Raw genomic sequence first — 17,551 nt, forward strand, 5'->3', positions numbered from 1 at the left:
CTAGGATCGTAACGACATACCATATACTTAACGGCCTAGGGCCTAGAGCAAGGAATTTTTATTCAAGCTGGGCAACCTGGCATAATAATATGACCTTGAATTACGTTAATCTGATTTTGTAACTTTTCCCTCGGAGTTATTCTCTTAAATTATCTCACCAGCTGTTTCAAAGGAATACAACTTCTTTCAATGATCCCATCAACAAGGAGACAAGGAGATCGCTCCTTAAACAAAGTTAGAGACGACAACTCAAATATGACGTCATTGAAGGCCAAATTTCGCGTTTCCACAAAATTACTTAAACGGGAAACGGGAAACGGGACTTCAATAAAAAATCCTTGGCCTGGACTGGTGTTTCAGTAGGTAAGATATCAAGCATACTTATATTTTTGCCTTACTACAAAACTCATTAATCACTGATGATTTGTGAGCAATGTAATCTGCTGCAGACGGATTGATATCAGAATCAGCACCAATTTACGATACTGTTCGCAAATACGATCATAAATCTGGTTTAAATGCAACATCAAGGATTCAAGCCTCGGTTCCACTGCGACCTATGCTATTGGAAGCTAAAAATATAGTTCTATTATGTCACATGGTACATAGATTGCAGTATGAATGAAGGTCTATCATAGCCAAAGTTTTTAAAAAAAGTATTACATTCAGACACATAATATTTTTACGGCAGCAAGCGTCATATAGGCGTTTAGTGGTTGCCGGTTGGTGGTTGGTTGGTCCAGCGTTTGCAGGTTTGAACTCTGGTTTGTTTTCAATGAGGTTATTGGAACTTGCGTACGTAGCAGTCCCTTTTTGATGAAGGAAAACATCGTGAGTAAATCGGACTAATCCCTATAAAAGTAAGGTCTAGTTTCCTCTTTGGGTTAAAACTGTTAAAAGGTATTATGCCAGTGGATTTCATGAAAAAATATGGCAGCACCAATTTTGGATAAGGTTGCCAAGCAAACACCAGTATCCCTTTACTAACATAAAACACAAAAAACAGGAAGACGTGATGATGTGCTTCATACGCAACTTGCCTTGCAGTTTTGTAAAATAATTATTGATTGAGACGAAAATATATAATCATGCAATCCGGCGTAAATTATGAATACCAAACCAAACTTCAGGGAACAATGCTTTAAGCTAAATATAAGAAACGGGTTATTTTTTCAAGAAACTGTTTTAACTCTTCAACTGAATCGCAGACGAAACAGCTTTTGTTTTAAAAGCACTAATGCATAAATATTGCACTAGACACTAATTAACATACGAATGCAGTTTCCTTTTCTCACATTGTTGAATGAATCAAACAAAGCGCAAATTCCACGTTTTCAACTGCTGTTTCCTTCCGCTTTTCAATTATGCGACCAAAAAGCGGCACAATTTGATCCAATTCACTCTTATGAGCGGTTTCATGTTGATTATAAAGCAAGTTTCTGTTATTAAAAGTTAATGAAGTTTTATTTTTGGCATTAAACCAATTTAATATAATTAGAGTTAGACCAAGACAAGCCTGCAACAATTTTCTTCTATGAAATTATGATGTATAAATAATACTTGCACTGCGTTTGCCATCAAAATCGTTGCAGACTTGTCTTGGTCTAACTCTAGTAAAAATATTGCATAATAAATATTATGGTCATTATGGACTAAAAACATGAGAACAATTAACAGCATTTATTCCGCTTATCATCCTCATCATTGGCCTTTGCGTCTATTGCAGACGATTTATAGTGTAACACCGGACCGGAGTGACATCGTTTTTGGTTGCTGACTAGACCGATGCGAGACTGACATGGCCTATCACAGGCCTGACAAGAGAGATTCTATACAATCTACACACCATTTGAATTCAGTATAAAACTATTTCCGGTATACTTTAGACAAAGCTTGTTTTCACAATAGGACTTGATTACAATTTGGAGCTCTTCAAGGCAAGAGTTAATAGGTATCTCATAGGTAAGCGTGCTCCACCGTAGACCACATCATCACTTACCATCAGGTGGGATCGTGGCCAAACGCCTGCCTATTCATCATAAAAAAAAAAAAAAGATTGCAGTTTCTTTTGATTTTTCCCATAATAGCATTAATAACCTGTGCTCTTGTAATTTACATGTAGCGTCTGCGTGGAAGCGCCTCTTCAGCTAGACAGTGGTTACACCTGTATTCGCAGGGTAGTGAAGCGTGAGTCAGAACTAGACTACCTACTAATTTACTGATTGAAAGCCAGATGGCGTTCTGATCCCACCGTCGTTTTTTAAATATAACGCGCGAAATTCAATCCTAACAAAGTCAGTAATTTCCGAGAGAGTAAATAAATGAATGTTAATGTCAGTCTGAGTTTTGAATGATTCACGGTTAGTTTCACTAGATTTACTACCACGGTCTATATCCCGGTCAATATATAAGGCGCTCGACTGACACGAGATGACGTTTCTTGACTTGATATATTTGCTAGATGTATGCAGATATAAAGCTTAGAGTGAGGCACTTGTCCCCCTCTCCCCTGCCCACCTGCTGGGGGGAACCTCGTGGCAACCGGGCTAAATCAGCTCAGATCACCCCCAGGAACACCTGTTCCAAGCGGTTTGCTTTGTCTCAAAAATGCAAGGTCCCCTTAGAAAACGGGATCTAAGATCTCTAGCTAGTAGCGAATTTTCAATTCGCGGTTTTTACGATTGCAAATTTATTTATACGTCTTTTTTCATGTAGCGATTTTTCATGAAGCGTTTTATAATACTGTGTTTTATTTTGTTTTACTGGTAAAATAAGCGGAAAAAAAACAAAGGCGAACATTTTAAACCGCTTCATGAAATATCGCTAGGTACATGAAAAAAGACGAATAAAGAAATTTGCGATCGTGAAAAACCGCAATGTGAAAATTCGCTACTCAGAAAACATGCGTTTGTAAAAATTATCTAACAAATCATGCGCACGGAACACTAAATGCCTCGAGCTTTGACTCAGGTATGGATGGTATAGAAAGGATTGCAATCTCTTATGGCAGAATTGTTGTAAAAGTGACCGCGTTAAGCTTTAAATAATAGTTCCTAATCTCTCCGGTGGCGCTAGTTAGGCTCTGGGATATGAGTATAACATGAACCATATAAGGCAACAAATAACCCGACCAAATTACGTAGGTTGTTTTTGGTAGTATTTCGGTGTATGGTGGCGCCGCCTAATTACTGTTTTTTGATGGACACTTTTCATACATAGAGATTTGGCTCCTTTATACAGTCTCCATGACTCAGGCTTGGCCAATTATTTTATTTACTTTGGAGCAGCCAGTATGTATTTAGCTCCTGATGTAATAAATAGTAAGAAACCTTCTTCGACTTTATTTATTCTCTTTTTTATTTATGACATTAGTAAGATTCTGACTTTTGACAAATGTCATCATTGCCGCACATTTTCGGACAAGTTGTCAAACTGCCAATGATTACTCGTAATACAGTATGTTTCTTTTTGTTGTCGATCATTGGAATTAACTTTTGTTTGAAAATTTATTTTTTTATTTTTTGGACTAATTAAAAAAATATTAACGTTAAAGCATTTCTGAGAAGTAACCCTACGTGGGATTTCAGGGATTGTCCAATGGCTAAGGTCACCCTGTATATGATGTGATATTAATTAATTTATAATAACGGTCAAGAATTTGCTAATTTAGAGTACCCGTGGCTCTAGTAGAGTTTTTTCTATTATCAGTAAATTGTGAAAGATTCTTTATTTTAACGACTACTGTCTATCTGTTACCTCTTCACGCTTAAACCGCTGAATCGATCTAGATGACATTTGGTACGGACAAAGTGAGGCATGAGGAAGGGCATAGACATACACACACATAGGACATTTGTCTTTATAAATCATCATCACATCCCGCGCAGACAAAGTCGCGGCCAGAAGCTAGTACTTTTATAAATACAAAGCAGTAGCTTACACTGGACTCGAACCCGCTCCCTGGCGGTGACAGCGTGTAATTTACATGTAGCGTCTGCGAGCAAGCGCCTCTTCAGCTGGACGGTCGTTACACGCTCGATTTGTGGCGGCTTGAAGAGTGAGGAAATATGGTGTGATATTAACTAATAAACTTAAAGTCCTATACGTATATAAATGTATGATAATAATAATAAACATAGGCGTAGGGATCGCCCGCTGGTTTTACCAGTGCAGTCAGTCAACGTTTCAACGTTTCGGTCGGACAGCTTGTGGCGAGCTGTTGGGGAGTAGCGACCTCACGTACCCGAGTGTTCCTGGGGAGTTCTATCACCCGAAGGAGGGTGGTACGGGATTCTCTGCCTCTGGCTTGCCTTGACCGGCCGGCCAGTGGAGTCGTTAGAGCACCACTCACTATAAGCTCCAGGGGTGGAAGTGAATTAAATATGCATAAGACGCTAGTTGGCACAGTGGCTATTAACAGCCATTGGGTAGAAATAGAAAGCGGCGCACACCTCTGACACCCCTTGACCCCCTCACACAGATGTTGCCCTTGAGCCATCCTAGATGTCGCTTTTTGTGGGGGCCCATTTTGTTGTGAGGGCGGAGTCACCGTCTGCCGGGAATAAAATTGAAGAAGAAGAAGAAGAAAGATATTTATTCAAATTGCATACCGTTTTATTAGGCAGGCGTCCGGTTCTTTTATCCCATAGCTCAGAACTTAGTTCATCGCTTTCACCTAATAACCTAGTTTATTTTAGATTCCATGAACTCTCAATAGTCGTTACACCCGGGCGGATGCTGCCTCTGCGTGCGTCCCATGACACGGGCAAATGCAGCATCCGCTCAGTGTACCCCTTACATTTCGTTAAAGTGTCAAAATTAAGGGTCTCTACGTGTTGGCTTCGGCTCCGCGCACACCTCCCATAGGTCCGGAACACCTTTGTTCCGTGATGGGAAAGACATACATAAATATATATTTAATTAAGCCGAGCGGTCAACAATTTGTTAATTTAGAATACCCGTGACTCTAATAGGTACTATTTTATTAGTATTTTCCTATTCCTAAAATAACCTACACCAGAATAAAACGTCTCTTTACATAAACGTTTATTTTCCACATAAATTCTATCGATTGGCCATAATACCCACTGCAGATATGCATTTATTATGAAAAAATACGAAAAAACTTATCGTAATAATTTAATTTGATTGATTCCATTTATGTGCTGCGGCATTTATGCCTATATTGCCTTGAATTATTAATGGCTACAGATTCGGCTGCAATGATTCACCATTAAAATGGAAAGTGAATTGGAAATATATTCTTTATTCAGTGCGCTTTCATGTTTACTGTAGGTATGTATACCTAATAATAATATGTTCTAAAACAATTGGGTAGTATGATATAACTGTAAGTATGTTATGCCTACTCGTAGTGCAATAGGATCTTGGGGTAAGAATTGTCGTTAAAATTAAAATGAAAACCGGACAAATGCGAGTCGATCTCGCTCACCGTTGGTTCCGTACTTTTTAGTATTTGTTGTTATAGCGGCAACAGAAATACATCATCTGTGAAAATTTCAACTGTCTGGCTATCATGGTTCATGAGATACAGCCTGGTGACAGACAGACGGACAGCGGTAATAGGGTCCCGTTTTGACCTCTTGGGTACGAATGTCGCGCCATCTATGATAAGGATGAGGAATAATCTGGTCTTTGGTCTTGGTCTTTTTAGGGTTTCGTACCCAAAGGGTTAAAACGGGACCCTATTTTACTAAGACTCCTCTGTCCGTCTGTCTGTCTGTCTGTCTGTCCATCTGTTTGTCACCAGGCTGTATCTCATGAACCGTGATAACTAATAGACAGTTGAAATTTTCACAGATGATGTATTTCCTATTTCTGTTGCTATAACAACAAATACTAAAAAGTACGGAACCCTCGGTGGACAAGTCCGACTCGCACTTGTCCGGTGTTTTGTTGTTTAACCTCTTCTTTTCTGTATTATTTGTATTGTTTTCTGTAGTGAGGTGTGCAATAACGAGTATTTGTGTATTGTATTGTATTGTATTGTATTGCATTTTGTGTCGTATATGAATGGTCCACCGAATATGACAATATTATTTTTCAATAAAACTTTTGGTACTGATGGTGATGAAGCATAAAATTATAAAAAAACTGTGAGTTGGCCGGTCGAAATAATTAGCAGAGGGCGCCAGCATAGCTTGCCCTGTCAATCCCTAGAATTGTGTCAAATTTTTGTTTTTTTAATGCCCTTGATGCCAGCCCATTAAGCCAAATCTCATAGAAAAAGGGGCAAGCTATGATGGCGCCATCTCTGCAAACCTTTGACAGTTGCCAACCCCATTGAATAACGCTTGTGCTGCCATCTTCGTATTTATTACAACAGCAGCAGCTACGTTATACGTTTACCTCAGTAATACCTACTTAGGAAATTATCCAATAGATGGCACTGTGTAGCTAATGTCACCTCATAACAATATTCTGCATATGGATGGTATAGAAAGGATCGTAATCTCTTATGGCAGAATTGTTGTAAAAGTGACCGCGTCAAGCTTTAAATAATAGTTCCTAATCTCTCCGGTGGCGCTAGTTAGGCTCTGGGACATGAGTATAACATGAACCATATAAGGCAACAAATAACCCGACCAAATTACGTAGGTTGTTTTTGGTAGTATTTCGGTGTATGGTGGCGCCGCCTAATTACTGTTTTTTGATGGACACTTTTCATACATAGAGATTTGGCTCCTTTATACAGTCTCCATGATTCTGCAATTGAAAAAATGTTAAGAATAAATAAAATTATAAGATATTTATTAAATCACATAACGCTATAATTTACAGAAGTTTTTAAAACAAATACTGGCGCTGGCATAATGTAACTGGCAACACCACCAATGCCAGCTTATAAAAAAGTTATACACAAACATGGTGGATCAGCTGTTTTCATATTTCTCGGGCCGCATTTTGTTTTTATAAACCGCGTATTGTTATGGTGCCATAGCCATGTGTGAATTAAAATGGGCTCTATCGCATCGGTGCTGCAATGGCATTGTCAGACGTGCGGCCAGATCAACCCAACCGAGAGTGTAAAGTGTTTAAAATGTTCCACCAAACGGGTCTCAAGTCATGACAGTGAAGATTCCAAACGCTATTATACTAAAGATTCGTCCTCAGAGCATACGATTGGAACAGAAAAAAGCGAAGGAACAACTCCAGGATCGGAAGCCATTGCTATACCATCGACCTCTAATATCAATAGGTAAGAAAATTTGTTTATGTATTGACTGGTAGGTTTTCATTGTTGGTAATGTCAGTCCGGTATCGATTTTTCTTGACCCGTATTTTTAAGGTTATATTTCTATTGTATTTCATTATTAGAAGGTTTCATCGGAAGTTCATTAGCTTAATTACCAATTGACAATGTGTTTCGTTCTGGTGTATGTCATGATTACTAAGAATTTGACGGTTGTTCCACCATGGGTACTGCATTGATTGGTAGGTATTAGATCGTATCTTTTGTGGTACCTACTATAAGCTTTTGATCGTGCTTTGTGTGACTGAAAAATCTAGTAAACAAAGGAACTGAAGAGGTGTACAGTAATTAATTGCTTTTTTCAGTGTATACATAAAAATAAACTTCTTAGTTTTGTGAGAATCATTTGAAAGCTTTAGTTTAGTTTTGCTTATTGAATATAAACAGGAGCCCTCAGACTGGATCAAACATTATACAGTATGTAATCCGTTTTTTAATTATTGATCTTTTTCCACTTGCTTAGCGAAATAAAACAGTTTTTGTGTGATACAAAATAATAATGCTTCTAAAATATTAACATTTCTTTAATAATGCAAGTTTTAATAGCTTACAGATTACAATAAAATCACAAATAATTACATACTGTAATTAGACTAATTAGTCAAATCCATTCCTCGTCGCTTCTTGTGCAAAAGTGCCCATAATGCTTGCAGTATTTGTACTTGGATGTGTACATGTGAATTTTTATTCTAATAATTTTGTAAATCTGTTGACATTTGTAATTGTAATTTGTAATTTTTTATACTTATCTTCAATATTTAATTTAAATTTTTAATAGGTACAATGTACATAATTTTAATTATTAAGCAACTGTTCGACACAATAATTATTGTTGAGAATAAAGAATAAAGAATGCTGTGTATTACCATGCGTGATGGCAATAGACAACATAATGTAAAATAAATATTGTATTTTAAACTTTTTGTTGATATTCTTTAAGATACTGCTCTGTCCTTAAGATTAGGTCAGCATGGTCTAATTTTACGTTAGAAGGGCAACAGTAACATTTTTTCTGACATGTTTTAATTCAGTAAGTATATTACTTTACTCAACCTATGTTAAAGTACTATCTATCTTGTGGCTCTGGGCCTGGTAAAATTTTTGTTAGTTGTTCCTTTCCAGGCTGATAACTTGCAAAGTGGTTAAGGAGAACGTATTATGATCATACCTTTGGGGTTTTGGGTGCAGGAGTGTCTTACATAAGTTATTTTAACATTTCTAAGCACATTTTCTTCTTACTACCTTTTTAGTGCTCCATACAAAACTTTCTTTACAGAGCAGTTATTTAATTCATAGTATGGTAATTATTTTTCAATAAATTAATAGTGGAAAAATTCACTGTCTTGGGTGGGACTTAAACCCACAACCACCGCATCGCTAGCCCGGTGCGCTTCCATCTAAGCTACCAAGATCTTACCCAATACAGCTAATATTTCCACCATATATTTCAGTGCTTGTGATTCAGTGCTTGTGATTCGGTGGTCGTGGGTTCAAGTCCCACCCAAGTGATTGAATTTTTCCACTTTTAATTTCTACTTGTTTCAAAATTTATTTTTGAATAAACAAAGTTATAAATACACAAAATCCTTCCCTCACCCAAAATCCCGGGGTATGATTATGATGCTTTGTAAATTTCAGCGATAGATCCACCAAGGGTTGAGAAATGCAACTAGTATGTAGGAAACAAATTTGGTAATTTTCGTCCAATTGAGGATTTGTTAAATTACAGATAAGTAGCTATCTTTGAAGAAAAAATACTGGTTTCTGAGACAGCCAGATTCCTCTGCATACAATGATGTTTTATTTAGTAAAATCTTATTCAATTCAATTCAATTCAATATTTTTATTTCGAATAAAAAAACCATATTATTGTTAGTACAAGGCACAGCAAAACTTATAAATCTATGTTAGTGATAAAAGTAAAATAAAATAAAAACAAACAAAACAAACATAATATATAAGCTACTTAAATTAAAAACGGCGTGGTGCGGCCTGCGGCGGTGCGTGCAGCCGCACCCAGCGCGCGTACAAAGGCGAGTCCCAGCGCTGCGCCAGCACGTTTAGAATACTGTTTGGGCTGTGGCGAAGACGGTTGATTAATGACGCACACCGTTTTTTAACTATTGCGTCGAAACTATCAGTGTGCGCCTCGGCAAACATAGTTGACGCGCTGCAGTAACGCGGCAGCCCAAACAGCACTCTAAACGCGTTATTGTATTGCACGCGCAGGGCGTTGTATGCCCGCTGCGTAAAACTGACCCACAGATTGCAGGTGTAGAATATTTGACAGTATGCTTTAAAAAGCGTTAGCTTCACTTCATTACTACAACGAGCAAATCTGCGGGCCAGCATGTTACTACGAACACACAACGCCCTACGCTCCCTCTCTATATCATCATTATCTGACATGTTTTCTGTTACCCAGTGGCCAAGGTACTTGAACTTCTGTATAACTTTTAAAGCGGTACCACAAAGGGCAACAGGTGTCATTTTGTATGATTGTCCTTCTCTGGGATCTCCGTACCTAATTTCATCTAAATCAATTTAGTGGTTTAACCTTTCGAGACCCGGACCCATATTCTTTTCATACGTAACAGACAGTCCGACTCTCGCATTTATAATATTAGTAGGAATGCCAGTAGCTTATGGAATTAGTGTCACAATAACATCAATAACATTATGCATGTATGGGTAGATAAACGCTAATCCCCTCAGTACTATTGAGAGACACGCGTCATTGAGATACTAAATGGCAATATACTAAGTAAAATTCTGACTTTATTTGAATCCACATTTGTCTTAATCATACTTCGGGGATTTAGGTGTGAACTTTGTGTGTAATTATTTTTATAACCTTGTTTAATTTAATATAAAATAGTTACCAAATCTGCCTTGATGGTTGTACATGTCTTGGCCCTAATAAAGTACTTTTTTTTTTAAATAGTTTTACCTGTAGTGTGAAACTTTCGCTTTACAGAAGACCCAGGGTATATTAATAATACATATTATGTAGCTCCATACCAAATTTCATCTAAGTCCGTTTACTGGTTTAATTAAGCGTGAGGAGGTAACGGATAGTTACTTTCACATTTATATGGGCTGAATGAACGCGACACGCGATCGACAGCCCGCCTGCTTCCGACCGGGGTCCCTACACTACACATATCTTCACATTTATAAAATGACTCTAAAATAATTGTTTTACCTCACAGCGGATGGTCGTGTGTTGGCTCCGCGCCGGGCCCAACGCGCGCTTGGCGCTGCGCGTGCGGCCTGCGCAACGTGTCCGCCGCGTGGCGCTGCGCGGCCTGCGACGCGCTCGCGCCCCACGCGCCCGTCTACAGGTACTATAGTGTGTGTAAGCCACAGGCCACCACAACCACACATAAGCGCTCCCGGTGCCAATTTAGTGTGGAAGCGCGACCGCTTATTTCTGTTACGCCTACAATTACTGCCAATATTCTTGTAAGCTTTTGGGGTGTGCCTGGGCTGTAATAGTATAAAATGGTGTAGTCTGTGGTGTCAGGTGTGGCGTGGAGCGCCGGGCCCGACGCTCTTTTAGGTTGGCAGAGAACGATTGGAGCAAGTTGCACCACGAACTACTAACGAACTTATCATCGTTAGGCGAGGCGGCATCATCTGTACTGTCATAGAAAGCTACCGTGGACAGGCGGTTTGATAGATAGATAGATAGATAAACTGTTTATTTGTTTGCCACAATACACACAAAATATTCAAATACAGAAATGACATAGGTACACAGAACAATCCAGAAAATAAATAAAAAATACAACAACAAATAAGTCACACCGATTTTTACATAATATGTAGAGAAAAAGGAAAAAATACATAAAAATACTGTTTTATACAAATAAAAATCCTGTGTGCGTCGCAGCAAAACAAAAAGGTTCTGGCTCAGTATTACGCTTCACCCATTAGGAAAAGCGCTGATTTTCTGCCAGGACCTGATCACGTCAACAAGTTTGGTTGGTGAAGTCGGCCCTTATACTGGTCAGTCGTTTATGTTAGTAGAAATGTAAAGATAAAGCTGTTAGGTTGGTGTGCTTCAACCAATCTGGCTGAAAGAAGTGCACGACCAATATTTCAATGTACGACTGTGTGATCATTTTCAGGATTTTTCCTTAGATCATTTCATTCTATGATGTTAATCGTGTCATTTATTTTTCAGGCTGTCTGATGACGAGGATCAAGCATCGGGGATGACGGATAAAGATAAATCTGCCCAAGGTACAAAATTATGATCAATATTCACCATTTTAGGCAAACAAACTTATGTTCAATATCATATTGGTGGTAGGTACTGAAATGTGCCTTAGTTTTTTTGAAAATATGTATCATATTTTCTTGCAGAGTCCACTAAGGGCCACTTGCACTAATCCAGGGTTAGCCACTAACTCGGAGTTAACCGTTAAAACAGGGTTAAATTGTACTGGTAACTCGGGGTTTAATCGGTTAACCCCGAGTTAGTGGCTAACTCTGGATTGGTGCAAGTGACTCTATAGGATTTGGAGTAAAACTGTTTAATGATTTTTAAAACCCTTATTTATTTCCCCAGATAACACTATGATAAGATCCAACACCCTGGCAGTTCCGTCATATAAGCCTACGACCAACTACGACAGCCGCCGCTTGAATCTCGACGTGCAATCTCTCCGTCTCTCTCCCACCCAGCTGGCCGATCAGACCCACGGAGTAACGCGCTCTCTTTCCCACGGCTCCGTCATCAACTCGCAGCCCAAATGGTGGAAGCTTGATGAAACTAGAGGCACGATCAATCGCCCAACTAGTTTGATGGTCTCCGAGCGATACGGATACACATCCCAAACGAATCCTAGAGAGAGTTTCTTAAGGAGTTTGCACACAGTCACTAGAAGACCGAAGAAGTGCGAAAGCAAATCCAATTGGGAATTGAATTACGTTAAAGATTATCAGAGAGAGCAGAGCAGAGCGCTACATTTGAAAAAGTGGGCATGCAGCAAGTGTACTTTAGAAAATTCTGGAATCAGAACCCATTGTGAAGCCTGCCTAACGCCGAGAGTGTCTCCGTTATCAAGAATTTCTAATACTAGGGGTCTAAGTGTGACTACGCTTGGGAGACATGAGACAACGAATCGGGAAGGGGCTACTTCGTTGCCTACCTCAGGTGGTGTGATGATCACAGTTCCCGATTGGCCCCAAACTGGTGTTACGACTTTAGGCTCTTCATTCCGAAGATCAATAAGCGCTCAGAACTCTCCGGAAATTCGGCCTACGTACAGACGTTCGTTCTCAGAACATACTACAGATTCTCGCCCTATAGGCAAGATAATCTCTAGTAGAAGAAGCTTGAACGACTACCAGAAATCTTTAGCTAGTTATTGCGGCAGCTTGCCTAAGAAACCTGAAGAAAAATCGGAAAAGAAGGAAGATAATTCAGAGTTGATAGACAAGGAATGTAGTTGGGATACCAACGCCGAAGGAGTAATATATGCTTTACCTAATAAAGGGAAATATAAAGACTTAAATCTGCAGCTGCAAGTCAATAATAACGGGACTAGATATTCATACGTCTCTGTACAAGATACGAAGACAGTCATGAGTAATTCACAGAACGAAGCTTTGTATTCAAATGATATTGGTGATGGCGATTACGCGAGGATAGACGAGTTGTTAGGTGCTGAGAATTGTATATCGCCGGTCAGTGAAGCGAGTAATATACGAACTTCTCATATAGGGTCTCAGAGTGTGTTCAATATGCTGCCGTCGGTGGGGAAAGTGTCGCAGCCGAGAGAGATGACCAATGTGCCTTCGACTCAACCGTCGCCGCAGCAACCGCAGCCGCAGTCGCAGAACTCGTAAGTTTTTTTTATATTACGTCGGTGGCAAACAAGCATACGGCCCGCCTGATATTAAGCAGTCTCCGTACGTCTGCAACTCCGGACATGCGCGTTGCCGACCCTAACTCTAAGCTCTGGCCTCTGGCAACCTTACTCACCGGCAGGAACACTATGGGGTTGGGTAATGAAGGACAAACGGTTGTCTGTGTGTGACCTCGGAATACAGAGCTGCTACATAAATTTGAACCATATAAATAGGACGGTAATTTTTTTTCAATCGAGTTTGTTCCCGTTCAGTGAGTAGCGGTAGCATTGGTAACCGCTGAACGAAAGAAACAAAGGCTTAATTAACAGATTAGGGTGTGAGTCGTAAAAATTATTTGAGAAAATTCATACTACCAAACCGTTTCGATTCCAGCCAATCGGACCGCATGTGGCAGTGTTCGTCGTGCTGGTTCGCGTACAACGCGTGGTGGGCGCGCTCGTGCGACGTGTGCCGCGCGCGGCGCGTGCCCGGCGCGCCCGTCACCGTGACCCGACACGACAGTAACAGGTATTTTCATCACACTTCCTAAGCGATGCGGTCCGTAAATCCTAAATTTCGGCATAGAGTAACTTATACTAGAGCGGTACTGTCATAGTAAATTTTGTAACCCCAGTAAATTCACTGCCATCTGTCGACACACTTTAAAACTAAAAATAATTATTTATAAAAATACGATAAAATGTATTTAAATATTGATAATTGATTTTTTTTATTTGCATTAATTATTTTTATGATTTTTACCCATGTTCTTTCACTGATATGCGTTAAAATTGTTAAATAACAAACGAAACCGTCAACGCCATCTATACGACAGTAGGCCAAAGCTAGTAGCGCCCTCTGAACGAGAATCAAATTTTCTTGATTTTCGAGGCACGTTTTTTCCTTAGACTGTATCCATCTATTACGGAGTTATATCTATCTTTGATTTCGGGCTGTAATGTACGTACGAAATTAGGCCGAAGTGTTATTTATTTCCGTACCAAAGGGTAAAAACGGGACCCTATTACTATGACTCCGCTGTCCGTCTGCTGTCACCAGGCTGTATCTTATTAACCGTGATAGCTAGACAGTTGAAATTTTCAGATGATGTATTTCTGTTGCCGCTATAATTTGATTTTATTTATTTGTGAATTCTATTTTAATTGATTTTAATAATTTATTGCGAATTTTGATTGTAATAATTTAATTAATTGTAAAAAAAAATCCATTCATTTAATTTATTGTAAATTTTTAAATTAATTTAATTTAATTAATATTTTAAATATTAACAATAGATTTTAAGTCACCATGTACCTAACACCAATGGATCCTAGTTATCTTAATAAAGAAATTATAAATTAAAAATAACAACAAATACTAAAAAGTACGAAACCCTCGGTGGGCGAGTCCGACTCGCACTTGGCCGGTGTGATGAAAAACATTGTGTGTGCCACGGCCGGTACAGGAATTACTAACTCGTGTTAATTAAGCACTCGTCTTCGGCTGCGGGCTTCAATTCACACGCGTTTGTAAATTCTGGTTTACCGCCCTTAATACACAATGTACTATTATCGGTGTTAACACCAAGTCACACCAAGTCGATATTAAAAAAAAAAAAAAAAAAAAATTAAAATTATTTATTTTCGTAAAATATACATGTGTCTATAAGTAGGGGATAGTGCTGCCCGATAAGCAAAATTTGCCTGTGTTGGGCAACACCGCTCTTCCTAAATTATATATAGATAGATATTAATAGCAACGTCACTACTTTCACCAGATAACACCTGTCAATATTGTGTGCTGCATGATTCGGACCGTCAAATACACCATTATCATCAAAATCATCGTTGTCGTTTGTGAGACCCTGCGTAAAAAAAATTACATGATGTTCCCTCCGGTCGTTTTCACAACTGCAATTAGCAACCAGATTTTTATTCTTGTTTCGCAACCAGTTGCAATTCAACACAATGTTTTCCTTAACGGAAACTAGGCAGCCTGATGATTAAGGGCCAGTTGCATCAACCACAGTTAACAGACTGATCAATGTTACGCAGCAGAGATCTATGAAACTTCCCACGCAGTAAAATTTTGCGAACGCTTTAACGGTGACAGATTTGTTGCAGCCGACCCTAAGTTTCATAACCAGATGCGACAAAAGCGTTTTAACCTAATCGTCTATTTAATAAATAAATAAAAAATATTCTGGCGAAATAAACCCAATTTTACATTTTCTTATTCTTGCAAACTGCAAGACAGTTTGTTGGCAGAGGGGACTCCCTTAATACAGATGGGTAGTCTTAGCTAATTACATACTAAGTACATAGCCTACATAGGTACATCGTAGTGTTTACGGTAGTAACTTCAATTTAATTTAATAAGTGCTGTGTTGTTACAGTTCCAGGCCGCCAAACGCGAATTCGAACCAGGAGCCGAGCGGTAGCAAGGCGGAGGCGAATAGCAACGTACCGCCGACTAAAAAGCTTACTGTGCCTATTGCCTCGTTGGATCACGATTTGAATAGCGACGAGTTGCTGTTTGCTGTTGGTGAGTTAATTATAGTTCGTTCGTTCGATGCTTGTAACTAGAGATGCACCGGATATTCGGTTACTAACCGATATCCGGCCTATCCAGCACGTATTTTAATATCTCGCTGGATACCGGGTAGTGACCTACTACTATCTATCCTATTTTATCAGCTGTTTTTATACATTATCTACTTACTTGAATTCTGTCAAAAATGCGGATTGGAAAGTGAAAGCGGTTAAAAAAAAGAACGGAGCAGTCGGAGAATGCCGTAGCATTAACTGCTCCGTTAAGGTATTAAGGTCGGGTTGCACCAAATCGTTTGTCGCCGTTTTAGCGTTCGCTAAATTTTATTGTATGGGAAGTTTCATAGTTCTCTGCTGCTTGACGTTGATCAGTTTGTTAATTGTGGTTGGTGCAACTGGCCCTAAGTCTGCTTTTTTGTACTATCGTGTATTGTGCAATAACGATTAAATAAATAAATTATAAAAATAACCCAAACTACAGAACTTGCCCATAAAAAGTCGTCCGCACGACTTTTAAAACTTTGAATTTTTTATGTTTTGTCCACTCGGAATGACGAGCTCTTTCGATCCCAATAGGAGAGAATAAGTGCGTCTTAATTTTCAAACATTTTTCGTACACTTTTCTACCTATTAGGACCCAGGACCCACAGCCATTTGCCATATATGCGTTTAGCTTTGCACATTAACCCGTACTCAGCATGTGTGTTGTGTTTGGTCGCAGAGTCCCCGGCGGCGGCGGCGGCGGCGGCGGCGGCGGCGGCGGCGGGCTGGTCGTGCGGCCGCTGCACGTTGCTGAACGATGCCGTCGCCACCGCGTGCGCGGCCTGCGCTGCCTCCAAACCTCCACCTCAACACTGGTAACTGTACATTTTTAGGGCAAAGATAGATATAACTCCGTAATAGATGGATACAGTCTAAGGAAAAAACGTGCCTCGAAAATCACGAAAATTTGATTCTCGATCACCACTTGCCCATGGCGCCACTAGTTTTGGCTTACTCTCGTATAGAGGGCGTTGACTGTTTCGTTTGTGATTTATAATTTTAACGCATACCAGTGAAAGAACATGGGTCAAAATCATATAAAAATAATTAATGCAAATATTAAAATCATTTATCCATATTTAAATACATTTTAACGTATTTTTATAAATCTTCATTTTTAGTTTTAAAGTATGTCGATAGATGGCAGTGAATTTACAGTGGTTACAAAATTTACTATGACAGTACCGCTCTATCTTATTATATCCTCATTGTTTAGGGTTTCGTACCCAAAGGGTAAAAACGGGACCCTATTACTAAAACTTCTCTGTCCGTCTGTCTGTCACCAGCGGCGGCCATGTTTGCATTTTTATCACCTGTCACTATGCCTGTCACTTTCGCACTTACAACTTCTTAGAACGTGACAAGCATGGTGGAAGGCGATAAAAAATGCTACCGTGCGCAGCCCGCAGGCTGTATCACATGAACCGTGATAGTTAGACAGTTGAAATTTTCACAGATGATGTTTTTCTGTTGCCGCTATAACAACAAATACTAAAAAGTACACCTCGGTGGGTGAGTCTGACTCGCACTTGTCCGGTTTTTTTACCCCGTATGGCGTATTTATATCATATATCTAAGTCATATTTTATGATGCGCCTGCAAAAACTGCGACGCTACCATATTATCTTTAGGCTATATAAAATATTGGCGCCGGGGTGTGATCTAATTACATTTGAGATGGCAGGTGGAGGTGGTGTGATAAAACTATTAAATTAAAAATTTAAAAAAACCCTACGCATTATGCCAAAAAATCCATTTTATGCCAATAATGCCTTACATCATTTTAGAAAATAACTGATACTCTTCAAACTTCTGGATCGATTTT

At 39.2% G+C, this 17,551-nt stretch overlaps 1 protein-coding gene across 1 annotated transcript in view; it reads left to right on the forward strand.

Annotated features, from left to right (window-relative positions):
* Positions 1 to 6,812: 6,812 nt before the first annotated feature.
* The window catches only part of LOC134747086 (calpain-D), a 31,050-nt gene continuing 20,311 nt past the window's right edge, over positions 6,813 to 17,551 (forward strand). Inside the window, exons 1-7 of the mRNA XM_063681653.1 lie at positions 6,813 to 7,219; positions 10,486 to 10,617; positions 11,463 to 11,521; positions 11,850 to 13,128; positions 13,529 to 13,663; positions 15,531 to 15,679; positions 16,406 to 16,541. Of these exons, the coding sequence (XP_063537723.1) occupies positions 6,978 to 7,219; positions 10,486 to 10,617; positions 11,463 to 11,521; positions 11,850 to 13,128; positions 13,529 to 13,663; positions 15,531 to 15,679; positions 16,406 to 16,541 (2,132 nt within the window). The 5' untranslated portion in view covers positions 6,813 to 6,977. The remainder of the gene's footprint in view (positions 7,220 to 10,485; positions 10,618 to 11,462; positions 11,522 to 11,849; positions 13,129 to 13,528; positions 13,664 to 15,530; positions 15,680 to 16,405; positions 16,542 to 17,551) is intronic.

The sequence above is a fragment of the Cydia strobilella genome, chromosome 14 (genome assembly GCF_947568885.1).
Source record: "Cydia strobilella chromosome 14, ilCydStro3.1, whole genome shotgun sequence".
Taxonomy (NCBI): domain Eukaryota; kingdom Metazoa; phylum Arthropoda; class Insecta; order Lepidoptera; family Tortricidae; genus Cydia; species Cydia strobilella.